Below are 27,705 nucleotides of genomic sequence, written 5' to 3'. Positions count from 1 at the left end.
GGGGGGGGGTGTGCTGGGAGCGCAGTAGTGGGGCCCAAGAGGGGCAGCCGTTTCATGGGACGAGGAGAGGAAGATGGAGGGGAACGTGATCCAGGGAGGGTCACTGGCGAGAAAGGGGCCCAAGTCATGGAAATGCTTGGGAAACATTTCAATTGTCCAAAGTACACTCTGCTAGGTGAGCACTTATTTCAATGGGTGCGAAACATGGCTGAGGCCCGATCTTTCACAAGTATAAACATACTCACTCGGGTTTAGGCAGAACCCTTTCACAGCTAGTAACGAGGGGGCAATAACTTCCTTTTAAAGTCTACACATGATTCCCGGAATCCTTGATTCTCAGTGATTCCCGTCCACTTATGTTAATTTCATAGGTTTTCTATTGGCAGAAAATGCTTATTTCGACTAATTTGTATGAGTTCCACTAGGTTCCCGCTTGTTTTAAGCGATTTATGTCGATTTTGATTCAATTTTATCCTGATGATCAGACAGGTGTACACATGATTCCCGGAGCTATTGCCCCCTCACCCCGTGTGGAACAAAAGTTGGTAAAAAGATCGTCTTCTTGTCGTTATTTGCGACGCGAATCACGACTACAAAACGGTAAATTAACAACCAATTTAGGGCGCGATAACGACAAGCAGGCGAACTTCTTGCGTATCGTTGCAATGCATTTAAAGTTGTCGTTATTTCACGCCTAAAAGTGATCCGTTTTACGGCTAAAAAACGACAAATTTACCTTAAGCTTGTGTGTGTCATAAGGAAAAAGAGGCGGCTAGCGGGGATCGAACCGCTGCGCTTCGTCGACTTGGGTTTCCACTGTAACCACTCGCACGCTCAAGGCAGAATATTTCTAAATGTAAGTAGTGGGCAAGGCTACGATTTGATTTCGATGTGAAGATATCTGTGCACACAAAGGAGTTGGTAGGCATAAACAAACGGCGCCAAGCTTACATTTTCCCACCAACTTCACAAGAAATATTCTGCAGGGTGCGCGCGATTTACGAGTAGTAAGGGATATGTGAGCCACCCTCTACCTGCTGTGTGTACATAGTCCGGCAACTACGAAATCGCACCCGCTGAGTTTTAGCAAGCCTTAGTTAAATGACTAGTCTAGTCTTAGCAGTCTTTGCAAAGAAGCACAATATAGATTAATACATCAGCTGCAACAACGCGGGCGCGTGCTGTCAGAGAGCAGATTGTAAATCCCGACGGTTTCACAAATTTTCGTCTATATTTTGGCATAAAAGCCCATTTCTGTCACTCAAACATTTATTTTTTATTTTTACATGAAAAATATAACTATGGGTTAAAATCGGAAGGTGCTGTCGGGCTGAAGAACAGCATGACAGCAAACAACATACTTTTCAAGTTCAGAAAATAATATTTAATTGACAAAAATAAGATTTCATGCCGAAACTCGGATGTACATTGGTGAATTCATCGAGACTAACTATCTGCTGTCCGACAGCCCTCGTTTGAGTCATACACTGCAGAAAGTGTACTCATCTGGCCGTTCCACCAAAATTTAAGACTTAAAGGATTCAAGACGAATGATACATAAATAAGACCAATTATATGGGCGAAAATTCTCATCAGATCATACCGACAGCAAATAATTAGGTACTAGGTACCTCCGGAAAGGATGTTGAATCTGAACCAAAGTGCATCATGAAAAAGCCCAACAACCTGCCTCCTCTTCCCTCTTTTACCAGAATTTCTGGGTAGATCTCCATGCGATTGTCCTTCGCAACAGTTGTTGCATACAAAGATACACAGAGATATTTGGGGAAAAAACAGTATAAAACTTAACAGAAAATTTCTGACAGCACAAAAGAATAAACCTGGTCATTCTACTGGTAAATTGGAAAACTGCAAATGATTTCTCCCTGCTTAGACAGCATATTGTGATTCCAACCAGCTCAAGATATGATAGATATAAGTTACTGAGAAATAATAGGCATGGCAAGTAAGGGGCACCACAAAACCTAAAACTTGAATTAAATGACAGAGTTCTGGAACTATTCAAGATCTTGTATTTCAATCAAAGAAGCTGAATGAATGACACACTGACCTTTATTTGATGAACAAAAGCTGTTAGGTTTGGTGGTCTCACAAACGTTCTTAAATCTTAAACAACATGTGTGCCTGTTCCTCAAGTGGTTCGCTTACGCCCATCTACCTCAGATTCGATTCGTATACTCTCGACAGATATATTTAGATCTGAGGTCACAACCCATGATCTAAGAATCAATGTTTTGACATACGCATAATTTCAGATCCTTTTCAGACACTTACCAGTGACACTACGTCCACAGGATGAATTTCAAGTTGAGCTGAAGCAAATGAGCAGCTTCGATCTTTGAAAAGATTGTTCAATTATCAAAGAACCGGTTGACAGCTACGTTTAACCTCAAACAACACAGCAACACAGCACAACACGGACGGACAGATGGCCGATGATGGTGGTAGCCAAGTTAAGTTTCTGTGATGAAAGCGTAGGTAGCGTACTCTACCGGCAAAATCTAGGACCACGTCACAACAGTGAATTGTTCGTTGGTTGGGTGGTTGGTTAGGGTGTGACTTGTAATTTGTAATTTCTTTGATTAAAAAGAAAGTATTGTCGTAGTTCTACGTAGCTTTTTTCAAAATAGGGAACAGGTCTTCGACAGAAATGAGTTGGGGAGGTTTGTTTTGTTGTTATTCCTTGTACTTTTCCTGTTAGTAAATGAACACAAACTAAGTAGCAGAAAGGAATCCGGGTCGACTGCAAAAGTAATAAAATTGAAAAGAAAACTTCATCAATTTTGGGGGTGGATGTTTTAGCCTACCATCATCTTGAAAATTTCTGGAACATTCTGTTTAGTTAATCGTTTAGAGACCTCATTAGCAGATATGATTGCAAGCTTCTTAACTATACTTTTTGTAGAGATGAATGAATGTTCGTGAATTACCATAAAATCATGAACTTACTTCACCGAGCCAATATCATTTAGAGAGGGAACTAAAGAAAAATTATTTCATTTTATCAAATAAATTTGACTTAATTTTGGCTTCTTGTATTAATTCTTTAATGTCCGTTCACTTGAAAACCCCCACAATTACTGTCAATCTTTATGTGTATTAAAACTAAAATTAATCTTTCTAGAGGCTAGAGACAAGCTGAGACTGTGGAGAGAAGAGAATGAAAGACGCAGCCTGGAAGTCGTTGATATGTGGGATAGCTATCTACAGAGCAACATACATAAATTAGGAGATGAAAGTGGGTATTCAAGTCTCCTAAAGATTTTTGTGGACTGCATTTTGTGTAACACTTATTTAACCCGTTAAATACAGGACTTCTAGTTTGGGAGCAAGTTTGCATTGCTGCACTAGACTGTAACCGCATGGATGTTGTCGATATCTGTTTGGTATCCCTTGCAACTGAATTCCCCTCCAGCATGCGAGTGCGGAAGTTACAGGCCATGAAAATGGAGGCTTTGGAAAAGTATAAATCATTTTAAAAGTGGATAATGCTAATTTTTAAATTATATTTGTTAGCTTGTACACCTGTAAATCAATGTTTAGGTATGATGAAGCCTTGGAATTATTGGATCAGATTATTAAGAGAGATGAAACAAATGCTGCTCCTCGTAAGAGAAGAGTTGCTATTTTAAAGGCTAAAGGAAGGATTGCAGAAGCAATCAAAGAACTAAATGAATATTTGAAAAAGTAAGTAATGAGTTTAGGTTCAAAATTGACATTTCCATTTGAAATTGGATTTATTGTAAATTATTACTTGATTTTTATTACTTGATTGATTTTTTATTATTATTATTATTATTTTTTGCTTTTACAGATTCATGAGTGACCAAGAAGCATGGCAGGAATTGTGTGAGCTCTATCTTCTTGAACAGGATTATGCAAAGGCTGCATTCTGTATGGAAGAGCTAATTCTTCATAACCCTCACAATCATCTTGTCCACCAACGGTATGCAGATATCAAATATACCCAGGTGAGATATATAACTTTTCCATACAACGATTGACACTTTGAGTGAAGTATGACCACTTTGTGGTCCATGCTCATTTTAAATCAGAGGAAATAATTTGCAACCGTCCTCAATGTCTTTTGGATATTGACGTATGTTGGAACTACCAAGTGTGATGCAATTCGTTTTGACATACACAGTTATACTTCATTTTTCTTTTAATCAGGGAGGCTTGGAAAACATGGAGGTAGCTCGAGCACATTATTGTTTAGCCCTAAAACTGAATCAAAACAACATGCGAGCTCTGTATGGTCTCCTTCTGGTATGTGACAGTCTTGAAGGTATCATTGTGATTCATGGTTTGTCTTTACCTAATAAAATGTTGTTCTTTTTTTTGTTTGGAAAAAAATAATTCTGTAGGCTGCTACTAATGTATCTTCAATGACAAAAAGTTTGTCTGCTCCCAAAAAAAAGGAATGCAATAAATTGATAGCCTGGGCATCCAAGCAAATTCGTAATAGGTATGGCAATTTTTGAATCTTAGATTAGCGTATTCACCTGAGTCTAAGACCGCGTTTAAGACCCCTCCCACTTTTAACGTGTTTCCTGGCTTCTCAAGTGTTCGGGACCCCACTTGGCTTAACCTGGGCGTATAAGACCTCCCGCTACTTCGGCGACGAATTTTCAGGGGAAAAAAAGGGAGTCTTAGACTCAGGTGAATACGGTATTTTTGCTACAGAATACAGGTACCTTTCAACAAGAATATTTGTTTAACTATTTGACTTGCTTCTCAGGTATGAAGAAGTTTCTGGACGTTCTCCTGAATGTGAGCTTGAAGCTCTCAATGGTATGTTGGGTGCTTTACAAATCGCAGGTCCTCAATCTTCATCCCCATAGTCTGCCAAATCTGTCTTGCAACAAGCATACCAAAGGGAAAGTGTAATTTGGCCCATGACCAAAAATCAATTCACTCAAAACATTTGTAAATCAAAAATGTAATTTTTCTTCAATCAGTGTCCATCTCTTTTTCTCAGAAAAGAAAAATGTAAAGGTGGAAAAAATTATAAGATATTTATGATTTGGAACTATTAATTATTAGAACTAGAAAATCAATTTCAACTGTGTACATGTTGTGATTTCTTGAGACAGCAGTATAACATTTAAAGATTACTAAAAGTTTGTAAAAAGGTTTCAATAAATGTATTTATACTCCCGTTTACCATTAAGATTCAGTTACTGTAAAAATACAACTGTTTTGGGTCACTCATGATGAGTTAAAGTACCCATGATAAAATATAGAATATATCACAGCCATTAAGTTTATTTAGATGTGGGAAGGTAAAAATTCACTCATCTGTAGAACTTCTTGGAGCCCACTTGTGGTAGGAATTCTTCTGCCTTCTTATGGCTCGTGATTCTTCACAGTGGTTGAAATATTTGTCTCTGAAGTTCTCAAGATTGGGGGTGAAAGTCCTCTCACCAACCTAACACCAATTTTTTTATTATTTTAAATAATACTGGGCATATTGATAGTACCTAAACATTAACAGCAAGTTGAGATTATATTTAGTCTTTTTCACAAACCTCGTTATTAGTTTCTATAGAAACTTTTTCAAAAGTCAACAGTCGTCTTGAGATATGTGCTGATAAAATTTGCTCAGAGTTAGATATTAGATTTAAGCATGGATGCTTTGGCAAGTTCTCTTCACAATACAGCTCACTGAAATAAAAAGAATTCCAATTTTACCTGATACCCAAAAATGCACAGATAAAATGCAATAACATAATTCAGAAGAAGTTACTTATCTATCACCACATACCGCAATATGGGAATAAAAGTGACTAAACGTCCTCCTAATTTCAAATGTTTGGCAGCAAAATTGAGTAAATCTTGATACAAGTGATCATGGTCATAATCTATTTTGGAAGGTATGTGTGTTGCTGCCTGCTCTTCAGTAATTTGAGGAGTTTTGTGAGTGCCGACTCTTTCTGTGGGCTCTCTAATACCATAAGGAGCTGTCAACAGGGAAATTAAGCAGAGCAGATAGATGTTTCTAATCTATTAGATCAGATTAAAGATAGAGTTCATTAGGATCTTGGTAACAAGAGCTTATTACGGTCAGTGATGATTGCATCCAACTCAAAATTTTTGACCCACAAAGGGAGTGATGAATCAGCTACAACTACATCAATGTACTGGTTCTGGAGACCATACTGCCAAAGATTAGAATGTATACTTTCATCAGCTTCTCGAACCTAAAGAAAGAAAATCCCAAAGGATCAACAATTTCAAGCAACAAAATGATTGATATGTAACAGAGACAATAGTATTCATATACATACCTTTTGTTGGATTCTGCTAGGCCGAGTTTTGCCATGCAACATGAGATAATCTATGTCAGTTCCTAAAACATAGGCTCCAAAATAAGCAGCCGGTACCAAGAGAGAACCTGCACCACAAATGTTCAAATAAAATAGAGGAAACACTGAACATTATAATCTGGTACATCAAATTTTATTACCTGTGCCAACAAATGGATCCATGACTAAGTCCCCAGACTTTACTTTAGCTTGATTTGCCATCAATACTGAAATTTGAGCATCCATACTGGTGTTCCCTATAAATTTTCTTGTTTTCAATGAGAACTCTTTGATTAAATGTCGCTGTCCATCAATCATCTTGGATACAAAAATATAACACAGTTCATGAAGACCCAGAAAATACCGACCAGAATTGAGATAAAGCTATACTCACCCATCGTCCGAAATAGTACAGATAGGGTTTATCTGGGATGTTATTTGGTTCAAGACCGTAATATTCCATAAACCAAAGTTTCACATCAGGATTTTTTAAGTTAACAGGGCCAGCAAGAGGTAGGTAGCTAAATGACTACACACAACAAAATAATGAGACAGAAGAGTAAAAACCGGGAATAGAGTACTAGGTCACTATGACTATTACTTACTTCAATTTTCTCAACTCGTTCTGCCATACTTAAATGATTACTGAAGGTTTCTACCTCAACTTTAAATGACAAATGAGGTTGGAAATAAGGTTTGTAGAAGTCATGATCCAATTTCTTCAGTTGCTTGTGCAAATCTTCAATGCAATCAGAATGAGCCCAGAGATCAATAACACCTCTTAAAGAAATAGAGCGGGAGGCTAATTTTTTTACACACTCATCTGATTGCATCTGAACAATCCAAAAAGGCTGAATGATAAAAAGAAATTAGTAGAAAGTGAGGGAGGTGAAATGAATGGCTTAACTACACATACTGAAAATTATGATTAATGCTGTGATGATGAAACAAAAGTAAAGAAAACTCACATGATCAGAAGGTTCTTCTACCCATTTCATTTCGATACACAGTAAGGAAAGGAGAGATTTCATTTCCTAAAAATCCCAAATATTAACACAATGAGTTCATCCAGTGAATCAATGTAAAGACCTACAGTTTTGTACTTACGGCCAATCTAAAATCTACAAGATCATGTGCGAACCAAAGCAAGTACTTTTTCCACGAAACAGAACACATTTTTGAGTTTAAAAGTGTTATTAGTGACCAAAAATATTACAAAAGGGTCTGTAGCATATAGTAAATAAACACATGAACTGTATTTCTGTCAACTTAACCTCTCTTCCTCGTGTGTTTAAAAGGAAGAAGACTAGCGCCCCCAAGTGGAAAAAGTTAGAAACTATAGTCGTCTGCTTGTGCTCGTGTTTAGGCCCGTTGCTCGGCTGCTTGTAGGATAGAGGCATGGAGAGCATCAGAAGCCCTAATTTTTGTCACTTTTCTTTTTAGATACACTTTTAAAAACTGTCAACACATCAAAATTTTAGGGTGTACTTCTTTTTTATCGAAACGTCTTTTCTCTTCGTTTTAGTTTATCAGAAAAAGCTCCGAGTAAGTCCATTAAGAATTTCATATTAGTTTAGGTTAGGCATCAGTTGCAGAGGGACTTTAGGGTAGAATGTTGCATGAAAATAGAGTTGCCTCACGTACTGAGAACTGTGCTTCTTCCACCATACCATACCTTGTACCAATTATCACTTTCAGTTCGAAAACAACACCTAATAATTAAATCTCATACTTTGCATTGTAGATTTATATGGTATTATGTCATACAAAAATGTACAGGACAGCTTATCAGTATTTAAAGGGAAATTAAAAGTTACTCCTCTAGCTTTTTCTATAAGAAACTGTTTTTAAATTGTATCAATTATTATGGTAAGACAAATTGTTTATTATGAGACTTTCCGATGTAAAGTTCTTTAGTTCAATGTGACCTCTGTTCTAGGGAAAAGTTTAATCAGCAAAATTACAATGATGAATTGTTTTACTTTTTCAGGGTTTAAAATGACTTCTGTAATGGTTCCAACACGATTTGCTGTACTAACCCAGCTTGTGAAGTCAAAGTGTCGACATGTTGTGCATCAAATGTTTCACAGGTACTATGTCAGTCTTCAAATATGGATATGCGCACAATGTAGATGTACACCCTTTCTTTTCATATTATTTAAAAATCTTAAAGACAGCTGGGGCAGCATTCTGTTAAAATCTTTATATTTGATTTCAGGTATCTATTGTATACCAATGTTGGAATTTCAGTGTCCCTATCAGGTGTGGGGGACACCTTGGAACAACACTATGAAATCCTAAGCAACCAAAAAAAAGAATGGGAAAGATCAAGAACGATGAGGATGTCCATATCTGGAATGACAGTAGGAGTTATTTGTCACAACTGGTACAAATATTTAGACTCTAAATTCCCAGGAAGAACTGTCAGAATAGTAGCCCGAAAAGTGATGATAGACCAAATTATATGTTCTCCTTTGTGCATTGCAACCTTCTTCATTACCTTAGGAATTCTAGAGCAAGCATCATGGGCAGAAACTAAAAAGGAAATTAAAGACAAAGCGTGGAGGCTCTATGCTGCAGAATGGGTTGTGTGGCCTCCAGCTCAAGTCATCAACTTCTATATTCTACCGTTGAGGTACAGAGTGTTGTATGATAACACAATTTCACTTGGCTATGATGTTTACACGTCCTATGTCAAACATGACAATGAGTCTGATTCTGAAGAAATATCAGAGCTTAAGCTTAGAGGACACGAAGAGGAAGAGGAGCAAGAGCAGCACGACAAGGGGGAGCAAGAGCAGGAGGAAAGCTGACTTACTTTCGCAATGGAGGCTAGAATGACACAAACTGTGATACATGGCTATGATTAAGTTAAGAATGACAAATCTCAAATAAACGTTGTCTTCCAAATTGAAATTGTTCTACTGTAGACATAAAAATCGATGTCTGATGTTAGTTTTTGTTATGTAAATTGTGTGTGTTATATTATAACCAATTTCTAATATCACTTCACTTTTGAAGCAATTAGCACAATTTTCATCATTTTCTCTGAGAAATTTGTTGAGTCTTGAGCAAAGACAATTCCAAATCTTATATATTCAAAACGGGTATATTGCTTAGTGTAAGTCTCAAATACAAGGAAATATTTGAACAAACTACCTGATTTGTTTGATTGTGTCATGTGTGATTAAAATAATGATCATTAAGCTAGGGCAGAACCTAGTTCAAATGGGATTACTACTTATTCTTGTGAGGTAATGATTTACTTTTCCAGTGTGTGTATATTGTTCTGTTATTTTTTAAATCAATAAATCTGTAAAACCTCTACAGAGCTCCTGGCTCTAAATTATGGTATAGTGAACAGCATGACAAACTGGTGGCACAGATAGGGTGCACTTTGAATTTTTATTTTTGACATATACGTATATATATATATATTTATATAATTCCTTAATCAGTTACTTAGAGGCTTTAAAGATTTATTTTTCAAAATGTCACAGGAATTTTGGAGAAATATAAAAGTTATTTAAATTGAGAAAAGACTTTTTTTATACAACACCCTCACTTATACAGCTTTAAATACTAAAAGTTTTGTATCATACTGTTCCTTTGCTCTCTTCAAACCAATCACTTGATGAGGTATTGACAGCAGGATGCAGTGAGGGATCATCAAATACCAGAGCTCTTTGCTCCACAGAGGTTGATTCCTGAGCTGTAAGCAATCTTATTAAGGAAACCTACAACACACTATTTGGATTCATCATTGATTTGCAATATTAAAAGGAAAAACTGAGAAAGAAAAGGATATTTGTGAAGCATTTTGAAGAGTCCTGTTCCAATGGACATTGGAATTCCCATGATTATAGCTTCACTTACTCCTGTAATCGCATCCTTCTGTCCATAATATGCAGCATCAAATAAATGATCAGCTGTCTTCTCAAACTAAAAATAAAATTTTCGGTACAAAATTGGTGTTTTAGTTGGTGACATAAGACGAGGGAGTACCTTGAGTGAAGTACTTACAGAAGCTAGATTAAGAACAGATTCTTTCATTTTAGCCAAACCATGTCGAGTAATACCAAGCACCTCTCCTCTACTGGTCATCAGATCAGCAACAAGCATTGGATGTCGGTGATCTATACTCATACCATGGTTTTCCATAACCAGTTTGATTTCAGACATAATAGTGGATCTAAGGATTAAAAAATATCTTAATGACATGAGAAGGTCCTAAGTAAATTAGGAAAATCTAAGTATCTCACCTTGCAGCCTCAATACCAAGAGTAGTAAAAACCTCATAGGTATTATTGGACGTGGTTTGGATGCCTTTTACACCTGGAGTAGCCATTACTTCACGTAAATTATCTCCTTCAACGAAAAGTTTGTAAAGTGTTTTTCCGCCAGAATCGTCATTGTGAATAACAGCACGGGCAACAGTAGGCAACCCCTATGAATGAAAAGAACAATCATGATCAAACAGTTGATGTCCATGCATGTTATGTGCTAGAGAGGTAACATACCATTATGACAACTTTTGGAAGTGCTTCATGGAGGGCTTGCATTGCACCATTTAATGTTGTTTTACTGGCATTCGGATGCACTGTTATTAAGGTAGGTGACTCAGCAGAAACTTTTTTGGGCTTGGATTTGAACCTTGATGTCATAATGCTGTAAATAAGTGGAAATATGTCAGAATTCTTTGATTCATTTCACTTATAAATTCTCTAAGAATTGAGGGAAGGCAGACCTATAACAGATAGATTCAGCATTCACTTCCAATTTCAAAAGTCGTATTCTTTCAATATCAAGTTTTATGAGAATGAAACATTCATCAGGTAAATAACACTCTTCAATAAACGCTGACACCTAAAAAAAATTGGATGACTTAATTGATTACAAACTTATGTTTAGCAATGAAAATTTCCCATGGGGAATTAAAAGGTAGTATACTTCTCCCAAAGTAGTTTTTTCAATCCTTCCTTTAACTCTCCGAGCAAATTCTGGATCATCATCTACTTCCAAGTGAGCAGTGATTATAGGAGTGCTTATATTTTTACTTGCATTTATAATCTCCTTTATTCTGAAAGTTGAAAAGCATGATGAACAGTTTACATGGATAAAGCCTAATTAAGGCCAGTCTAGAGCAAGACATAAGATGATCTAATTCTGGCATAATGTTGTACCTGGGGACACCCTGGGTGATATTCATAGAAGCTACTCCAGCAAAATGGAATGTTTTCAATGTCATTTGGGTTCCAGGCTCACCAATACTCTGAGCAGCTAATGCACCCACAGCAGTACCTAGGAGAATAATTATAAAAGGAAATACATTCTGAAGAACTCTGCTCAAACTTAAGATTGCCTAATTTAATTGTTGAGACTTTTGTACCTGGTTCTATTTTTGCTTTCATATACTTTTCACGACATGTGTGAAAAAATTCTACCAATTGACTTATTGTCACGCGCTCTGGTTCCAACAAGACTGGAGGGAAGTTAGCATTACCTTCATCAGATATACCATACTTAAGTCTAAGCCTTGCAATTCTTCTTGCCACACTTTCCGAAAACTCCCTAAAATATTAAACAGAAAGATATATTTCTCTGACAAACAATAAAATTAATTCTAGCTCCATTTTGGTACCTCAGCTGGTCTTTGAATTCTTTACTGCATTGATCAAAATCCTCTGACTTCAGGATTTCTTGACTTGCTTGCAAAATACTTGGAGCATCCATAGCATCTTCATCTCTGTGAGGACATTTAGAGCAAACATGATCCAAAACTCTAGAGAAGTCAACAGGACAATCTTTTCCTGAAATATAGAAACATGTATTTATTACAAACAACAACAACAACAATATGAAAGTGTAAAACCTTCGGCCAAAGAACTTGATTGAAAGATAGATGGAAGATAACTCACCCTCCATATAAGTTGGATCCAGACCATCTCCACCAAAACAAAATTGGACTATGTCACCAGTAGAATTGCGAACTGTCATATCATACTGAAGACACAAATCTTCAAGGGACTAAAAAATAAGGAAATTATCAAAAATGTCAAATGAAATGTGTACGAAGTAAATTTACATACTAGTAATGGACTAACTTTGACTAGACGTCTCTGCATGTATCCAGTTTCTGCTGTTTTAACTGCTGTATCCACAAGACCTTCCCTACCACCCATTGTGTGGAAGAAAAATTCTGTCGGGGTCAGTCCTGAGTAGAAACTATTTTCAACAAATCCTTTTGCAGCAGGTGTTTTAGCTGAAAGCAAAATAGATCAGATTAATTAATAGAGTAATATTTACCATATGCTTAGTGCGTTTAGAATTATTTTTTTTATCAGGCTTTACACACAATGTCTATGGAAATGAGGAAGAGCACGGTCTTCAAAGCCATTAGGAACTCTGTGTCCACTGATAGCCTGTTGGCCTACACAAGCTATCATCTGTGAGATATTAATGAAAGAGCCTGAAAACCAGAATTATCACAAAGTAAGTATTTAAGTGATGTAAAACTGTTCAACTTTCCTGCAAGAGCATGACTGCAAGGTCAATAACCTAAAGAGACTACAAGAACATGATTTACCCTTTGAACCACTCAGTGCCATGACCAGAGGGCTGTTGCTTCGAGGCAGTTCCTTGAGACAAGCTTTACCAGCATGATCTCGAATTACAGACAGCTCCTTAAGAATAACAGCCTCTAAAGTTTCTTCTTCTGAACAACCAGGCTGGCATTGCAAACGTCCTTCTGACATTTGATTGATATATTGCTGGCATTTAGTGTACCTTAACAAAACAGATTCAGTTAGTTTTACTGAGGTTTAAAGTTTCAGAGTACAAAATAACTAGAGGTACAGACCCTGCATTCAGAAGTTGCATCTTAGCTCTCAATAGTCCTTGTCCTGGTGTCACATCCCCAATACCAATAGAAAAACCTCTGTTCATTAAATAAGCACTTGCCATACGTGAAAGACGCCACATTGCCAGTGCAGCAATATCTTCTCCAAAATCTCGGAGTAGAACATAAAATATGTTGTTTTTGGCTCCTGATCCTAAAGTTGACTTATCCATAGATCCAGCCAGAAGTTCAGAGTTACGAATATTTACAACTAGATGGGAAAGAAGAAATTGATAATTGTCTTTAAATAAACATATGTAGTGGACATGGTGTAACTAACTTACAAGAGTCATTGATACACAACTCTTCATTGCTTGTGTATGCTCTCCCCTTAGTACGAAGGTTCGCTTTGATTGGACACAACTTGTTCGGCCTCAGGAGAAGACTGAATATTTGTTTGCCAGTCCAAAGAATTGCTGGTTTTAAAATTGCCGGTCTAGGCAACTCAATATTCATATTTCCATCATCCCCAGCTAGAAGACATGCAGCTAGTTGAGTGGCCTGCCCTCGATCTAAGAACTCATCCTTTTGAGTCAGAAGATAACCGCCTGTAATAAAGTCTTGAGTTGCAGCAATCAATAGTTCTCCATTCCTAGGGGTCACCAAATTAGATTTGTTGCCCATCAGAATGAGTGCTTCAGCTTTGGCTTCCTCAGTTTGGGGGAGATGTAGATTCATCTCGTCTCCATCAAAGTCAGCGTTGTATGGGGTACAAACACATTCATTAAATCTTGTAAAAAATAGAAAGTAACCAAATTTTAGATAAAAAACATTAACAATACTTGTTAAAGAGAAGGTAAAAACTGATAGTTAACTAAAATTGTTCTCACCTAAAAGTGCGATGCTCCAAAACTTTAGCTCTATGAGCCATTATACTAAGCTTGTGTAAACTAGGCTGCCTATTAAAAAGTACAACATCGCCATCCAACAAATGTCTTTCTACTATATCACCTGGCCTTAGTTCTTGGGCTATCTTGGCTCGATTGCCATATCTTAAAAATTTTTTGAAGGTAGATCCACTTTGCTCAACGAAGTTAGCACCTGGATGTACATTAGGCCCATTGGTCACCAATTTTTTCATTAGTTCTAAGTTGGTTGAATTAACTCTTTCTGGAAAAGTTAATATTTTTGCCACAAGAACCGGTACTCCGACTTGTTCGATTCGTAAATTCGGATCTGGGGATATCACAGTTCTGCTAGAAAAGTCCACTCGCTTTCCTGACAAGTTTCCTCTAAAACGTCCTTGTTTTCCCTTGAGACGTTGCACTAGACCTCTGCTTGACTTTTTTGGCTGAAATGATATTAGCAGTGAAGAATTCAATCCATTACGTTACTAAAATACTTAACAAAAAAACAATTTAGTTGGTTATGTGTATGTATTACCTGTAAGTTTAAAGGGATGCCAGATGTCTCACTGTTGATATACAAGGCACATAAAAATTGTAGGAATTCCCATGCATCATGAATCTGTTGCACAGTAGCACCCTGCTTCTTTTCTCTGGTTTCTATTACATCGTTCATAAACACTATTTCTGATAACTTCATGGTAAGATCGTCTTCATTCCTGCCCAGAATTAAATAAATTTTGAGTAGAGAACTCAGATCACGTAATAGGACGCTACTTCTTACACTCACGTTCCCGATTTTAGGTCTGAGACAACAGATGGTCTAATGCTCAATGGAGGAACAGGTATGCGGGTCAAAATCAAATCTTGTGGTCTTCCACATTGGGGATTCATAACAAGGAATGGAATATCTTCTTCTGGAATTTGTTCTAAGAGATTAAGCACTTCAAGAGGGTTCAATATGTGAATTAGAGCATTTGGAAGAATAGATTCCATTTCCTTATTTCCCTCAACAGCCTCAGCATACTCAGCTAAAATATTTGGGAACACAATTTGAATCAAGTAAAACAGAAAAAAACAAAGGTAGAAAAACATATAATTTAGGTACTGACCAAGTTTATCAGTGACAACAGGATCAGACTTTTTTTTGTTCCGATATTTGTCGTGCATGATTTTTAACAAACCACATTTTTTAACAACCCCATTAAGAGCACGGCAATGAGGACAGACAGATACTTTTTTGGTTTTGTCAAGTATTTGTTTGCGGAGTGCTTTCTTTGAGAGATAGGGTAAGTCAGGGTTTAGAATCCGGGATCGAAATTGCACCTTCTCTTTTTCACCAAGCAACACCCTAGAACACGTCTAAGAGCAAGAAATATTTTATTAAAGATAGATAGATAGATAAAAAAATTAAATGCCACAATATAAATATTTGACCTTACCTTGCAAATGGATTGCAGGACTGTGATGACAGATCTAAAATATCCAACATGAAACACAGGTAACTTCAGATTGATGTATCCAAAATGACCAATGCAATCACTGAGACCTTTACCACATGTGGCACATGTTGCATCTTTTTGGTTGGTACCCTGATAATTGTCAATAAAAACAGCGTCATAAGGCAGCAAGTTCCGTTTGTAGCTCAAAAGTGGTTTTGAAACAATACAATAGCTGATTACACACCATATGTCGATCAAGAACACCATATGCATGTGGTCTTCGTTGCGCTCCTCCCTGGTCATCATACAGATCTTTGACAACAACATGCAGATGAGCTTGTTGCTGCATCCGCTGTTGACTGTCGACACCAAAAGATACATGGGAGCTGTAAAATAAAAGGAAAAAGGCTAACTATTTTTTGAGGCAACCGGTGATGGGCGAACATCAACTGAATTGTTTTTTACTCTGGGAAGTAAGGTGACATTATTTTACTCCGACCATATGACTAAATACTGAACGTATAACCTAGATACAACACAAGGTGGTGGAGTCCTGTACAAAGTTCTTACATTTTCCGAGCAACGTCGGTCTCGCGATACTGTTCCTTAACCATTGTAGAATAAATAGGAAAGTTGTTTTCAGTGGACACTCATAGAAACATTGCACACGGTAAATTTAAACTCATTTTCGACTTTTTTCGGCGATGTTCACAACCGGTCTGGGTTGACTGAATGAAAATCTTTACGTTCCCTATGAAAAATTTGTTGTGTGTAGTAAGTCGAGTTATTACACATGTAAACAAACCTGGCACAAACAACATCTCTAGTTTATATCGTACCATTTTGTAAAGCTGTCCTAGTCACGGCGCTTATTCAATCACCTAAAAATGTATAGAAGTTTTGCGGGAATTATATGTTCAAAGTGTGGACTTGTTAGCACTTTCCGAAAACATAACCACGTTAATAGCAGACGATTATTTAATTCTAGTGCAAATCTGGGATTTAAAGTTCTAGGCATTGAAACTAGTTGTGATGACACTGGAGTGGCAATCGTTGATAGTGACCGGAATCTTCTTGCTAACGCTCTTCACAACCAGGCCCAAATTCATTTAGAGTTAGTAGTGTAATACTCTGTGAGTATACATTTCACTGGTTGACCCTTAAAATTATGTTTTATTTCCAAATTGCAGGAATGGTGGTATATTGCCTCCTGTTGCTGGCTTTTACCACAGGGCTAATATGGAGAAGGTCGCCAATCAAGCTTTTACAGCTTCGAAATTGTCTATGGCAGATATTGATGCAGTAGCCGCAACTGTGAAACCTGGTATGTACGAGTAAAACAGAAGATCTTTACCTCATAATTTTCCTCAATACTTTTGATATTTGTGTCACAAAATGGTCTTTTAATCCTTTACAGGGCTATCTCTTTCTTTAGAAGTTGGGGCAAAGTATGGCTGTTTTCTTAGTAAGAAATTTCAAAAGCCATTCATTCCCATACATCACATGGAGGCACATGCATTGACTGCCCGTTTGATTGACAAAGTAAAATGCGATTAACTGTATTTTAACAATCAAAGGTGATGTGTTTCCTACTATAGAACAACTACTGGTAATCCAATATTTTGTGCTTACCTTACAGAAAGTAAAATTTCCATTCCTAGTTCTGTTGATATCTGGCGGTCACTGCCTCCTGGCACTAGTAAAAAATGTGGACTCCTTTCTACTGTTAGGGAAGGGTTTGGATAATTCACCAGGTGAAGTTCTTGATAAGGTAAGCTCTACTTTATATTTTGAATTTTTGTATTTGAACAATTAGGTTTTGGAACAGACTTTTTTGGAGCTTAGGTTCACAGACGCTTGAAACTACGCAACATTCCAGAGTTACAGAATTTTTCTGGTGGCCATGCTGTTGAAGTTATGGCAGAAAAAGCAACAAATCGAACTGAGTTTCCTTTTGAAATACGAGCAAACAGGTATGCTTACTATTTGTAAAGTAAAAATTACTTGTGTTGCTGTCCACATTAATTCATTCCAATTGTTTGTTTTGACAGCATTCTTTCCTGTGACTTTTCTTTTTCTGGTCTGGTAACACAGGCTTACAACACTATTGCAGCAGAGGAGCAGAAATATGGTTTGTACCAAGCACTAATTTTTTTCAGATATTTGTATACTAAGTTTGAAGAATTTTATTTAATACCTAGATGTGTTTGCTTCACTAGGCACTACGGCTGATGGAGTGATTCCATCTGCTCCTAATTTGTGTGCAGCAATACAATATGCTATTACTCGTCACCTCTGTAGAAGAGTAGAAAGGGCCATGATTTTTTTACACAGGAAAGAAATGATACCCAGAGATAATCTTAGCCTGGTGTGTTATAAGTATTGATCTGACCCAAGCAGAGCAGAGCATGGTGATACTTAACTTGTTCTTATAATTAAAATGTGACCCACAGGTTGTCTCAGGTGGTGTGGCTGCAAACAAGTATATTTCTAGAGCCCTAAAAATTGTTTGTGATACTCATGATTATCATCTATCTGTTCCTCCGCCACATTTGTGTAATGACAATGGTGTCATGATTGCCTGGAATGGTGTTGAGAGATATAGAGAAAACCTGGGGGTTTTGCACTGGGATGATTTGGATTCTGTCAGTATCTTAACAAAGTAAGTTACTCTTTCATTTGGTATCATACTGGTTTTTCCTTCAGTTTGCTTTCTGATTATCTTTTTTCTCCTGGTTCCAGGTGTCCACTAGGTGTAGACATCAGAGAGGCAGTAGCAAATGCTAGTGTAACTCGCCTGAAATATGTTAAACTAACTGGATTGGTTTAAAAATAATTTTTGGAGTTGTCCTGATCAGTTTTGAGCATAAATTATAAATCGCAAAATGTTCACTATTTCAACTTTTTTTACTGCAATTAGTACTTTCAATTGAGAAAAAGAAGGAAGGAGAAATATACAATGCTAAATGCCAAGAATCACAAAGATTTTTATTATAAATTATTATTGAATACCTTTTAAAATAGATGCAAAACAAAAATAACAAGCCCGGACGATTTGTTGAAAAGGTGTGTAGGAATATGTCAATATCAATAACATCAATATGAAAAGAAAATTTTATGACAAGTTGCTTTCTGAACCAATTCAAAGACCACAGTCCATTTTGGCTATTATCACAATTTGAAATGATCTGCATGGCATCTAATAGTAGGTTAATACTCACTAAAACAAACAGAATAATAGAATGGAAAAGTGGGAATTGAGCAAGAGATTCCCCAACATCAATAATTAAGATGGTTTCATTCTTCAGCCTGATCTGTCAAACAACAATAGGTGTCACATGAATCTACAAACAAGAAATCAAATCTCTTAACTCCCAATTTTCACACAGTTCAAAATAGGCTAGCCGGATGCCTATGTTTTAGTTTAATGTTTCAACACTACTGTAGTTTTAAATGGTGCAATGTTTATCATTTCCAAAACAATAGTTGTACTTACTTTACATGGTGAAGGTAGAAGATCCTTGACCACTCATAGCTGGTGCTAAAGCAATGTCATCTTCAGTAGCACCAGATTGTTGCTTTTTAATAAAGGCAGGATTTACCAAAAACTTTTCATCCATTTCAAGAATTTTACGATCTAGTTCGGTACATCGTTCCATCTGGAATATCAAAATTCAATTAGAAAGAAATAGAAATGCAGAATTGCAGAATCTTACTACAAGAGAAGTGACTTTTGATTATGTGATTTCCTTACCTCCTCCTCCAGTCGCTTTAATGCGGCAGGTGAGTTGAATTTTTCTGGATCATCATGGAAGAATACCATTCCATCTTTCTGATTAATGCTTGCAAAAATTTCTCCATCCTCAATCTGTAAAATAACATTTGGATGAATATTTAACAATGTTGGCTCTTTTTCAAAGCTCTGGATTACCTTCAAACTTTACAATAATTCGGTATCACATACCATGTTTAAGATGGCCTTTTCAGCATCCCTAGGTGATGGTAACTGGACCCGGCTTGCTACATCAGAGAGAGACAGTGTCAGAAAGGTCTTTGTGAGCCTTTGAATATTTTTCTTTCTAAGAGAAGCAAGAACTTGTTTAGCAAGACCACTGTTTCCATCCCTGAAAAAATTCGGAATAAATAAATATACATGTCAATTAGAACAATTATTAGCAATATGTTGAACAAAAGCTCACCTATTGAAGGTCTCGGCATAGAGAGTTAGACATTGCTGCAGCTCCTCACAGCTGTTTGAATTGTAAGCTAAACTCAATTTATGGTAAGCAGAACTCAAAGGTTTGATGAATCTTTCAATAACTTGAGAAGTATACTTCGGAGGGTTGAGGACCTACAAAAATGAGTTAAAATACTTCATAACTAGGAACAAGTAAAAAAGCAAACAGGAAAATGAAATAAGTACTTTTCCATGAAGAATTAGACAAACAAGAATGTACTTCTTGTATGCTTCCAACATAATGTGTGAAACAGCCATTGCAGGGGTAGTGATAACAACTTCAAGAAAGTAAAGAGCTCTATCAAACTTTTTGAGAGCAGTGTATATCATAGCCCCATAATAAAAATAAAGCAAAAAGTACTTTGCTTCAGACTGTGAGCCCTGAAAATGGAAGCATAAATATAAGTTACATTTAACATGTATCAGAAAAAAGTGACATCAGACGACACTCATTGTAGATACCTCATCACTAATGCTACATATATCAATATCCAGAAATTCAAGAGCTGGTTTGAAATTTTTGGCGAGAAGACAAAGTTGCATTAGATCTGCATGTACACCTGTTAGTTGAGATTCATGCTTCTGGAGCTTACGTATTGCTCTCTTTAAGAGGTCAATACCTCTATGAGGTCTTTTCTGATCAATTAAAATCTTAGTGACCACATGGCACACTTCTGAATCTGAAAGGAGAAAGATAGAAACAGATGGTAACCAAAAGAAATTATTCCCACCTCAAATTTCCAAATAGATTCAAAAACCTAACAAATAAAACATTGTTAATTCGGCTAGATTCTGCATGAAATACTTGCACTGGAGATATAGTTAACTTAATAAACATACATGTGTCAGGTGCCTGCCGTATTTGGGTGCTGTCACATTTGTCTACAAAATTCTGGAACTGGTTAAATATTAAAACATCGTGAGTCTTCGTCTCAGAATGAGCTACTGATTCTGCTGCTCCACTGCCTTGAGCAGGATGACCAGGTAAATTCGACGTTTTCACAAACAACACAGCGAGAACACCAAGAGAATGCTGATGCGTGTCCAAGGTCTCCAAAACATTGTCCAGGTGTTGGAGATTTTTTGACAATACCTCAGTTGACTTACTCAGCACATCACATAAATCTGTGTAATTTCCTGGAACAAGAAACACAGATGAATCACAATTCGGTTTCCACTAGAAAAATATATCAAAGGTTTAGGAAATAGTGGTCATGGATATTTGAAAATTGAAACTGAAGTTGGGAAATGCATAACAAAAGTAGTAACAAAAAAAAACTGCACAGTAAATTTAGGCAACTGCGGACGTGATGGTAGAAAGCTCTAGGCTTCCTGAACCAATTCAGTGACGTTATGCCCTAAATCTTCACAAGAATGACAGGATGACAGGGAAGCTTGAAAACTTAAGTTGGCGGATATGCCGGTCTCTTAAGAATTAACGGACCGCTCTCAGTAGATACATGAGAGGACACTCACAGAACCGAGATATCTTTCCAACAGACTTCCACATGAAGTATAGGGGAAAACATCTTAAAAACAATGAAATATGCACTAGAACACACATGAAAGTAGTTTAGAGGAAAGGTTAGGTTAAACTCTGAACAGCAGAACACCTCATACAAACCACTTACCTTGTGATGATAGTGTCTGAACAGCATTTACAAACTGCTCTAGACCAGAAACCATTTTGACAAACACGGCAATAGCAGTCAAATTATCTCAAATCAAAATACTCCGACATTGAGTTATCGGCCTTCCTAAGTTTCTACCCTGCGCACGAAACTGGCCCACTGCCTGCAAGCAAAACGTGTTAAACGAGACAAAAAAATGGTTCAAACTATTTATTTAAAGTTGTAGAGTAAAAAGAATGACACTCATTACTATTATTTATAGTCAGAAAATATACGAAATTAATGTTCTTTTCAGAATCAGCTCGGATGTCATTTATAAACTTTCGTTTCATAGGCTGGCAACATTGCAAGCAGACTAAAAATGGCTCCGGTTAAAGTACCCGATAGTAGATGGATTCGAAGATATCGCAAATATTTACTATGTGGCTCGGGTATAATGTGCATTCAAGTTATTTTAGCTTATGCATTTTTTTCCCTGGATTCTGACAATGTGGGGACTCCGTCGGAACCCCGCGATGTATCGGGAAGAGGACGCATGAACAGTGAAGTAAGTGGAGGAGTACTCTGTCAAACTCTCCAGTTTTGAATTTTTTTTGTTTGGATTCTTATGCAGTAGCTTTTCATTCCAATTCTGTACATCAACAATGAATTTTTTTTTTGTCTATCTATTCAAGACTATAAATTTACAAATTTTGTTTACCTAAAACTAGACATGTTTCATAAAAAATTGTTTTGTTCTTTTGTTTTTGTTTTTAACCAGTTCAAACCTTATTTTTTTAAATGTGTTCATACGAACCATAAACTACTTTTCTATTTGTGTTATTTTTCTCACATTATGGCGATGGTTTCATAACATAGTGTCTTATTTCTAGGCATTCAATGAAGACCCAAATGGTGCAGCTTCATCAAGAAGGTTTAGGGAGAACTACTTAGCTTTGGATGATGAAGATATTCCCATAAATGCTCTTTTCAATCGCCACAAAGTTCCACCTGATAAGCCATCAAATCTCCATGTAATCTCTAGTGTCACCAGAAGTGCAAATTCACCAAATAACAATTCCTTAAGGACAGGAGTGAGTGCAGTGAATAGGACTATTTTGAGACTTGAAGAGTTAGATTTTACACCATCATGTGAAATAACCAACAAAGAGGCTGTTTCCGCCATTCATCGAGCCAAAACCCAGCTCTGCAAACAAGAGATTGCTAATAAAACTTGTCTAATTAATGACTCGAACTTATATCCAGTGGCTCTTCAAATGTCATGCCCTGTCAGAGAAGGTATTTGCTATAAATTTTATTATTGTCATGATTCCATTTAGTTGTTAGTTCTGGTTGAAACTGAGGAAATTTATCCTTTAGCCAAAGCAATTGATCGCTTACCATTACATATTTCTTTTATCTCTTAGGAATGACAGCAGGGAAATCTCTTGGATGCTTCAAAGATGAAAAGAATTTTCGAACTCTTAGTGGATATTCTGTTACTCTAAAATCAACAAATTCTCCTGAACACTGCATACATTTATGCCTCCAGTCAGGCTTTCCATATGCTGGTGTTCAGTACTCGTAAGTACAAAATGTTACATAATTCAATTTAAAGAACTTCTAAATTTAATCAACTGAAGAAAATATTATCTGCTTCTCTTTGTTCAGAGTGGAATGCTTTTGTGGCAACAATAAACCTGAACTGAGTGCTCGCTTGCCAGACTCCTCATGTAACATGAAATGTCCTGCTGATCCTCGTAAAGCATGTGGAGGGTACTACACAATCAATGTTTATCAAACTGGTATTTCAAGTAAGTTGAGTTAAGGACCTAGTCAACCATCTCTTTATTTTAATTTTCCGTAAATTTGTAAACTGTATTCTGATTCGATTTTTACTTCAGAATTTATTCCTCAAGTACCAAAAGAAAGTCCAAAACCTAATGAGACTCCTGTCAGAGTTGCTTATCTCCTCACTCTGAACGGGAGGGGTGTGCGTCAGGTCAGAAGGTTATTTAAAATGCTCTACCATCAAGATCACTACTTTTACATTCATGTTGATGCTGTAAGTAAATTTCTTCAAAGTTAGAGATATAATGTGTGAGTGTTCTGTTATTTACATCAACACATTTTCAGCGCCAAGATTATCTTTTCCGTGAACTTTTGGTGCTGGAAACACAATTTCCAAATGTTAAACTAGCTAGAAAACGTTATGCTACTATATGGGGAGGTGCCTCTCTTCTGCAAATGTTGCTGGCATCCATGTCATATTTGCTATCATCAGACTGGAAGTGGGATTTTATTATAAACCTTAGTGAATCTGATCTACCTATTAAGTAAGTTACCTCTATGTTACTCTTACCTGTAAATCGCATGTGGCATATGTTTTCATTAAAACATCTTTCTGTGCTTTCAGAACCAATGCTCAACTTGTCAAATTTCTCACAGCGAACAAGAAGTATAATTTTGTAAAGTCCCATGGGAGAGAAGCTCAGCGTTTCATCCAGAAACAAGGGTTAGACAAGTCATTCGTTGAATGTGATGCACACATGTGGAGGATTGGAAATCGTCAACTGCCATGGGGAATACAGGTTAGCTGACTGATATCAGCCATTTATGCTAATAAGACATTTACATTTATTTCCTGATTGTGTAATGATCTTTCTTGCAATTATTAATATTCAGATTGATGGTGGTAGTGATTGGGTTGCTCTCTCTCGTTCATTTGTGTCATATGTCTCAGCCCCTGAGAAAGATGAGCTAGTTGAGGGACTTATGTCAGTTTTTAAACACACTTTGCTGCCAGCTGAGGTAAGTTATAAACCTCATTTGCCAATTCTTTTTTCTTGCAAGTCTAACATATTTTCTGTTCTTGTATTGTGACAAAGAAAAATATTCTGTTGCTTTTCAGTCTTTCTTCCATACAATTTTACGCAATTCCAAATTTTGCAACACATATGTTGATAACAATCTGCATGTCACCAATTGGAAACGTCGCCTTGGATGCAAATGCCAGTATCAACATGTCGTTGATTGGTGTGGATGTAGTCCTAATGTTTTCAAATTAGATGACTGGAGCCGCTTACAGGTAAATACTTACCGAAATCACTCCGTAAAGAGCAGGCAAAGTGCTAAATGAAGATAGTAGAAACTGGAATGTGTGATTTGGACATAACCATTTGTAATCCATCCTGGTCGTCTTCCTTAAAACAGAGCACAGAACAACGCCAACTCTTTTTTGCCCGCAAATTTGACCCAACAATCAGTCAACAGGTCATCGACAAAGTTGAAGTGTGGCTATATGGTGGAACAGCTAAAGGTATTTACATAAGATTCTACAGTGTAATTGTTCACTCTTGCTCATCCACTCAAGTTACTTAACTCAACATTTGTATGTTATAAATTTTTAGACCTTCAAAGCAAGTTAAGTTATTGGCAAAGTGTGTATAACCATATGGATCTCAGTCCTCAAGCTGATGATGGCTTATTGACTGTCTCTGCTAGTTTGGCTCGACAAGCCAGTCACAAAGTAGAAAATGGTGACAGTAGTTGTTCTTTAAAAATGCTAAAGGTGTTGGAGGTGACATCCTACTTTAACAATGATTCATACAAGGTGAGCCTCCAGCTTCTTGTGACTATGCACATTGCAATGTAAGTTTATGTGTCATTGTTAAAGTTTGGAATTTGTTGCTTCTTCAGGGATCCTTAGTGCGATTTGAGGCTATGCAAAGTTCACCCTTAGAAACTTTAGAGCTTGAAACATGGGCAGCTCCAATATCTCATTTTGGCATCATACGGAAAAATCGTGACACAATTCGTTTAAAGGTAAGTAATTAAAAGTTTGGTACACTCCTTTCATTTCTTTTAATACATTTATCATTATGATTCATTTTACTTCACTTCAGTCCCTCTTGGTGAGCTCTGAGTATGATATGAAAGAGCAAATGTCTCGGAACTTTCTCCGGGTTCTTGGACCTTTCTCAGATCCTGTACTGGTAGCTACATTGGAATCCAATGCTACTGGTGGATTAAGCACCAATATGACTTTCCTGTGGATCGATCCTACTGGACAGTTGGCTGAAGTTTCTGAAATGCACATTGAATATGGACATGTGGTAAGCTATATTTACTAACCCTGAAAAAATGAATTCTATTTTAACTAAGAGAGTATCTTCTTGTTTCTGCAAGTATTTCTTAATTTTAAAAAAGATAAAATTAATACCAATCCCATGTTATTTTTTTTTGAAAATTAGGTGGGCTATGTTAAACCATCCCTTCAGTCACCTTTGTTGCCTGGAGTCTGGGATGTGCGATTGGTCAAAAATGGAACGGTTTGGGCTAGAGTTCAATTTCTTGTTTCTCCTCTTGAGATAATGTCTGGTGTTACTATCACTCAGCAGCAAACAGGGTAAGCAAATCACACTTTTACCATCGTGTCCTCCATCTGTTGTCATTTGAGTTATTTTTCAATATTTTATCTTTTTCAGCTTTGTACACAGTGGACCAGGAGCACCATATAAACATGCTCATCTGTTACCTGAATGGGAGGTTTTGCTTGGTTCAACACCAGCCTCTCGAGTTGCTTCAGAAAGAAAGGCGCTTGCCAATGCCCGGCGTTTTGGACAAGATCTTCAACAGTGGATTGATGGATTAACTCAGAGGTGAAGTTCAGTACAAAATCAACTTCCTAGGTTTTCTAAATCTGAAACTGTCATCATTTTGATCAAAAATACTGCGCAGTTTTTAAAATAAGAACTTTAATTTTCAGATTCTATTCAATTGTGGATACCTGTGTAACAGCAGGTTCTCATGGAAAACTGCAAACATTGTCTTGTGCTTCCAATTGGGGCCTCGAGCCTTGTGTGGCGACAGTATGGAGCTCTTACACACCAGATCCTAAGTCTAAAGTGTCAGGTACTGATTTCAAATCGGGCAATATGAAAAGGTATGTATCTGACTAGTTCTATTTCATTATGTATCCATCTCTATTGTTATACAGTATTTTAGTATTTTGGGAAATTTTGTGAAAATTATTTTGATTTTAATCACATCAAGCAATGCTTGAAAGTTAAAAGTTAGCAGTGATGCATTTTAAGAATACCAGTGCTATTTCTAAGTATCCTTTTTTCCTACTTTGTTTTGAATCTACTAGTTTTTGAATGTTCACCTCACTGAAGGCAGTCAGTCAGTCATTCAGTTCCTTTTATACCATTACTTTTTAATGTTTTCTATATGTGTATTTCATGGATGTTTGAAAGTGGAGCATGTCCTTCTTCATACAATTCTTCTCATTGATTTTTATTGTTAAACGTGAAATACGTGTTCTGTAACTAATTCATCATGTGTGATAACCAAGAACTGTTGTTGCGCCTGATTTTCCTGTGAAGGATTTTGAAGCTTTGAACAAGAACAGTTTAAGCATGGCTTTAAGTATGTATTAAGAATTGGTCCTCTAAATACAGAGACACATTATCTCTCTTATTTAGACATACTATAGATTGTTAACCTATCTATATGTACATGATTATAAAAGCCGTATCTTCGCTGATTTTTAAGACTATCGAGTAAGGGTGCAGCTAAATCAAGGCACATATTTTCAGAAACCTGGAGGCTTTCTCTCTACTTTGACCCCAAATTTGAGGTATGGCATTTAATCCTGTAAATACAGTAAATTTAGGAGGTTTTCATTGACTCAAGACATTTTTGCTTTAAAGCAGACAGTCTCAAAGACATTGTGTTCAAATTCATGGTTCTAATACCATGAATAGAGAGTGATTCTTTTCTTGTCTTTTCCATTGTAATAATATTTTATATTTCTGCTTAACTGAATGTCTTACCTGTTGAAGGAAATCGTTCAACTGAAAAACCATAGTTCTCATTGAATATACACAGTTTTACCAGTAAGTTAACTTAATTATATTTACAATTTTACAGTTGGCCATTTCTTGTGCTATTGACATTTGTCTTTTATCTTCCTCACTTGTGAACCCATGAAGCATCTTTACAATTATGGGTTGTCTTGTGTGATAAATCATATGCCATATTTTGAATACCATGTTGTAGTGCCATTTGAGATTTTGTTTTGTTTTTATTAGTAACTGGAAGTTGCATCAGATGATGATTTTTCAGAATTCCAGCCATTATTAGAGTTTTTAACTTTCTGTTTGAATTTTGTTCTGAATTGATAGGCAAAATGCATAGGAAACTTGAAAAATATTTAGATTGTTGGATCTATCCATGCTGAAACAAAGTCAATGTAAATGAGTCGTGCTTTGCCATGTGGAGAGTGTTAGTAAACATATCAACGGTTTTTTATTGGATGAGTGATAGTAAAGCCTATTATT

General features: G+C 36.6%; 8 protein-coding genes across 14 annotated transcripts in view; 4 read left to right on the top strand and 4 right to left on the bottom strand.

Moving 5' to 3' along the window:
• Positions 1–2,459, bottom strand: part of LOC113203221 (synaptosomal-associated protein 25) — a 26,411-nt gene extending 23,952 nt beyond the window's left edge. For 2 of the 4 annotated variants that reach the window (XM_026417799.2, XM_026417801.2), the window contains exon 1: positions 2,296–2,459. The gene's annotated coding sequence lies outside the window, so the exon portion shown is untranslated. Of the gene's footprint in view, positions 1–2,071; positions 2,091–2,295 lie in introns of those variants that run through there. The other 2 variants (XM_026417800.2, XM_052270020.1) reach the window with 2 other exon arrangements.
• LOC113203219 (ER membrane protein complex subunit 2) lies at positions 21–5,187 on the top strand. Of its 2 annotated transcripts, none has more exons than XM_052270018.1 (8): positions 21–175; positions 3,146–3,259; positions 3,334–3,484; positions 3,565–3,708; positions 3,836–3,992; positions 4,195–4,290; positions 4,389–4,489; positions 4,763–5,187. In XM_052270018.1, the coding sequence occupies exons 1-8, from the start codon at positions 55–57 to the stop codon at positions 4,863–4,865; spliced, it is 987 nt and encodes a 328-aa protein (XP_052125978.1). In that variant the 5' UTR covers positions 21–54; the 3' UTR covers positions 4,866–5,187. The 2 variants fall into 2 exon arrangements, with proteins under 2 accessions (XP_052125978.1, XP_026273580.1); XM_026417795.2 differs by lacking the exon at positions 21–175 and adding an exon at positions 2,516–2,684.
• Positions 5,145–7,640, bottom strand: LOC113203215 (tRNA (guanine(10)-N2)-methyltransferase homolog). The gene is made up of 10 exons (XM_026417791.2): positions 7,437–7,640; positions 7,298–7,363; positions 6,935–7,180; positions 6,724–6,858; positions 6,491–6,647; positions 6,312–6,418; positions 6,086–6,224; positions 5,789–5,984; positions 5,553–5,688; positions 5,145–5,452 (listed from the first exon to the last, which is right to left on the bottom strand). The coding sequence occupies exons 1-10, from the start codon at positions 7,503–7,505 to the stop codon at positions 5,315–5,317; spliced, it is 1,389 nt and encodes a 462-aa protein (XP_026273576.1). The 5' UTR covers positions 7,506–7,640; the 3' UTR covers positions 5,145–5,314.
• A 65-nt stretch (positions 7,641–7,705) lies between these two features.
• On the top strand, positions 7,706–9,675 carry LOC113203220 (mpv17-like protein 2). 2 transcript variants are annotated; one of them, XM_026417796.2, is made up of 3 exons: positions 7,706–7,874; positions 8,320–8,419; positions 8,548–9,675. In XM_026417796.2, exons 2-3 carry the CDS (start codon positions 8,328–8,330, stop codon positions 9,140–9,142), a joined length of 687 nt encoding a protein of 228 aa, XP_026273581.1. In that variant the 5' UTR covers positions 7,706–7,874; positions 8,320–8,327; the 3' UTR covers positions 9,143–9,675. The 2 variants fall into 2 exon arrangements, with proteins under 2 accessions (XP_026273581.1, XP_026273583.1); XM_026417798.2 differs by lacking the exon at positions 7,706–7,874 and adding an exon at positions 8,063–8,198.
• A 176-nt stretch (positions 9,676–9,851) lies between these two features.
• LOC113203213 (DNA-directed RNA polymerase III subunit RPC1) lies at positions 9,852–16,261 on the bottom strand. Its single transcript, XM_026417789.2, has 23 exons — positions 16,085–16,261; positions 15,759–15,900; positions 15,515–15,664; positions 15,185–15,434; positions 14,863–15,103; positions 14,611–14,791; positions 14,058–14,518; positions 13,512–13,957; positions 13,189–13,438; positions 12,916–13,115; positions 12,685–12,798; positions 12,434–12,591; positions 12,248–12,356; positions 11,971–12,139; positions 11,719–11,900; positions 11,513–11,630; positions 11,280–11,409; positions 11,077–11,195; positions 10,850–10,997; positions 10,592–10,776; positions 10,353–10,521; positions 10,138–10,271; positions 9,852–10,043 (listed from the first exon to the last, which is right to left on the bottom strand). Exons 1-23 carry the CDS (start codon positions 16,126–16,128, stop codon positions 9,926–9,928), a joined length of 4,218 nt encoding a protein of 1,405 aa, XP_026273574.1. The 5' UTR covers positions 16,129–16,261; the 3' UTR covers positions 9,852–9,925.
• A 5-nt stretch (positions 16,262–16,266) lies between these two features.
• On the top strand, positions 16,267–18,410 carry LOC113203218 (tRNA N6-adenosine threonylcarbamoyltransferase, mitochondrial). Its single transcript, XM_026417794.2, has 9 exons — positions 16,267–16,628; positions 16,705–16,838; positions 16,932–17,056; positions 17,154–17,285; positions 17,360–17,487; positions 17,566–17,645; positions 17,734–17,882; positions 17,968–18,176; positions 18,257–18,410. Exons 1-9 carry the CDS (start codon positions 16,402–16,404, stop codon positions 18,342–18,344), a joined length of 1,272 nt encoding a protein of 423 aa, XP_026273579.1. The 5' UTR covers positions 16,267–16,401; the 3' UTR covers positions 18,345–18,410.
• A 71-nt stretch (positions 18,411–18,481) lies between these two features.
• Positions 18,482–21,545, bottom strand: LOC113203216 (COP9 signalosome complex subunit 3). Of its 2 annotated transcripts, none has more exons than XM_026417792.1 (9): positions 21,383–21,545; positions 20,592–20,888; positions 20,214–20,431; positions 19,938–20,132; positions 19,714–19,865; positions 19,479–19,638; positions 19,269–19,382; positions 19,011–19,173; positions 18,482–18,858 (listed from the first exon to the last, which is right to left on the bottom strand). In XM_026417792.1, exons 1-8 carry the CDS (start codon positions 21,435–21,437, stop codon positions 19,012–19,014), a joined length of 1,353 nt encoding a protein of 450 aa, XP_026273577.1. In that variant the 5' UTR covers positions 21,438–21,545; the 3' UTR covers positions 18,482–18,858; position 19,011. The 2 variants fall into 2 exon arrangements, with proteins under 2 accessions (XP_026273577.1, XP_026273578.1); XM_026417793.1 differs by having other exon boundaries at positions 18,482–18,828.
• Positions 21,546–21,743: 198 nt separating this feature from the next.
• On the top strand, positions 21,744–27,701 carry LOC113203214 (xylosyltransferase oxt). The gene is made up of 16 exons (XM_026417790.2): positions 21,744–21,929; positions 22,255–22,660; positions 22,789–22,945; positions 23,033–23,175; positions 23,266–23,426; positions 23,498–23,697; positions 23,778–23,952; positions 24,047–24,172; positions 24,273–24,449; positions 24,575–24,680; positions 24,772–24,974; positions 25,061–25,186; positions 25,267–25,476; positions 25,615–25,769; positions 25,849–26,022; positions 26,130–27,701. Exons 1-16 carry the CDS (start codon positions 21,744–21,746, stop codon positions 26,320–26,322), a joined length of 2,898 nt encoding a protein of 965 aa, XP_026273575.1. The 3' UTR covers positions 26,323–27,701.
• The last annotated feature ends 4 nt before the right edge of the window (positions 27,702–27,705 follow it).

This window comes from Frankliniella occidentalis, unplaced genomic scaffold, assembly GCF_000697945.3.
Source record: "Frankliniella occidentalis isolate FOCC.00 unplaced genomic scaffold, Focc_3.1 Scaffold107, whole genome shotgun sequence".
Lineage (NCBI taxonomy): Eukaryota > Metazoa > Arthropoda > Insecta > Thysanoptera > Thripidae > Frankliniella > Frankliniella occidentalis.
The sequence above is the reverse complement of the archived record's forward strand: the minus strand, read 5'-3'. Positions and strand labels throughout refer to the sequence as shown.

What these genes read in the sequence shown, in the direction of transcription:
- LOC113203219 (XM_052270018.1), top strand. Translation starts at nt 55, where the DNA reads ATGGGACGAGGAGAGGAAGATGGAGGGGAACGTGATCCAGGGAGGGTC. An exon ending in CTCTGTATGGTCTCCTTCTG is followed by an intron (nt 4,291 to 4,388) that starts GTATGTGACAGT and finishes ATAATTCTGTAG; the next exon opens with GCTGCTACTAATGTATCTTC. An exon ending in TCCAAGCAAATTCGTAATAG is followed by an intron (nt 4,490 to 4,762) that starts GTATGGCAATTT and finishes CTTGCTTCTCAG; the next exon opens with GTATGAAGAAGTTTCTGGAC.
- LOC113203215 (XM_026417791.2), bottom strand. Translation starts at nt 7,505, where the DNA reads ATGTGTTCTGTTTCGTGGAAAAAGTACTTGCTTTGGTTCGCACATGAT. An exon ending in TAGAAGAACCTTCTGATCAT is followed by an intron (nt 7,181 to 7,297) that starts GTGAGTTTTCTT and finishes TTTATCATTCAG; the next exon opens with CCTTTTTGGATTGTTCAGAT. An exon ending in ACTTTTATTCCCATATTGCG is followed by an intron (nt 5,689 to 5,788) that starts GTATGTGGTGAT and finishes TTTTTATTTCAG; the next exon opens with TGAGCTGTATTGTGAAGAGA.
- LOC113203220 (XM_026417796.2), top strand. Translation starts at nt 8,328, where the DNA reads ATGACTTCTGTAATGGTTCCAACACGATTTGCTGTACTAACCCAGCTT. An exon ending in GTGCATCAAATGTTTCACAG is followed by an intron (nt 8,420 to 8,547) that starts GTACTATGTCAG and finishes ATTTGATTTCAG; the next exon opens with GTATCTATTGTATACCAATG.
- LOC113203213 (XM_026417789.2), bottom strand. Translation starts at nt 16,128, where the DNA reads ATGGTTAAGGAACAGTATCGCGAGACCGACGTTGCTCGGAAAAT. An exon ending in GTGTTCTTGATCGACATATG is followed by an intron (nt 15,665 to 15,758) that starts GTGTGTAATCAG and finishes GACAATTATCAG; the next exon opens with GGTACCAACCAAAAAGATGC. An exon ending in GGATCCAACTTATATGGAGG is followed by an intron (nt 12,140 to 12,247) that starts GTGAGTTATCTT and finishes TCTATATTTCAG; the next exon opens with GAAAAGATTGTCCTGTTGAC.
- LOC113203218 (XM_026417794.2), top strand. Translation starts at nt 16,402, where the DNA reads ATGTATAGAAGTTTTGCGGGAATTATATGTTCAAAGTGTGGACTTGTT. An exon ending in AGCCGCAACTGTGAAACCTG is followed by an intron (nt 16,839 to 16,931) that starts GTATGTACGAGT and finishes AATCCTTTACAG; the next exon opens with GGCTATCTCTTTCTTTAGAA. An exon ending in CCAGAGATAATCTTAGCCTG is followed by an intron (nt 17,883 to 17,967) that starts GTGTGTTATAAG and finishes TGTGACCCACAG; the next exon opens with GTTGTCTCAGGTGGTGTGGC.
- LOC113203216 (XM_026417792.1), bottom strand. Translation starts at nt 21,437, where the DNA reads ATGGTTTCTGGTCTAGAGCAGTTTGTAAATGCTGTTCAGACACTATCA. An exon ending in ACGGCAGGCACCTGACACAT is followed by an intron (nt 20,432 to 20,591) that starts GTATGTTTATTA and finishes TTCTCCTTTCAG; the next exon opens with ATTCAGAAGTGTGCCATGTG. An exon ending in TAAAGCGACTGGAGGAGGAG is followed by an intron (nt 19,174 to 19,268) that starts GTAAGGAAATCA and finishes TTGATATTCCAG; the next exon opens with ATGGAACGATGTACCGAACT.
- LOC113203214 (XM_026417790.2), top strand. Translation starts at nt 21,744, where the DNA reads ATGGCTCCGGTTAAAGTACCCGATAGTAGATGGATTCGAAGATATCGC. An exon ending in GAGGACGCATGAACAGTGAA is followed by an intron (nt 21,930 to 22,254) that starts GTAAGTGGAGGA and finishes TCTTATTTCTAG; the next exon opens with GCATTCAATGAAGACCCAAA. An exon ending in TTATCAAACTGGTATTTCAA is followed by an intron (nt 23,176 to 23,265) that starts GTAAGTTGAGTT and finishes TTTTTACTTCAG; the next exon opens with AATTTATTCCTCAAGTACCA.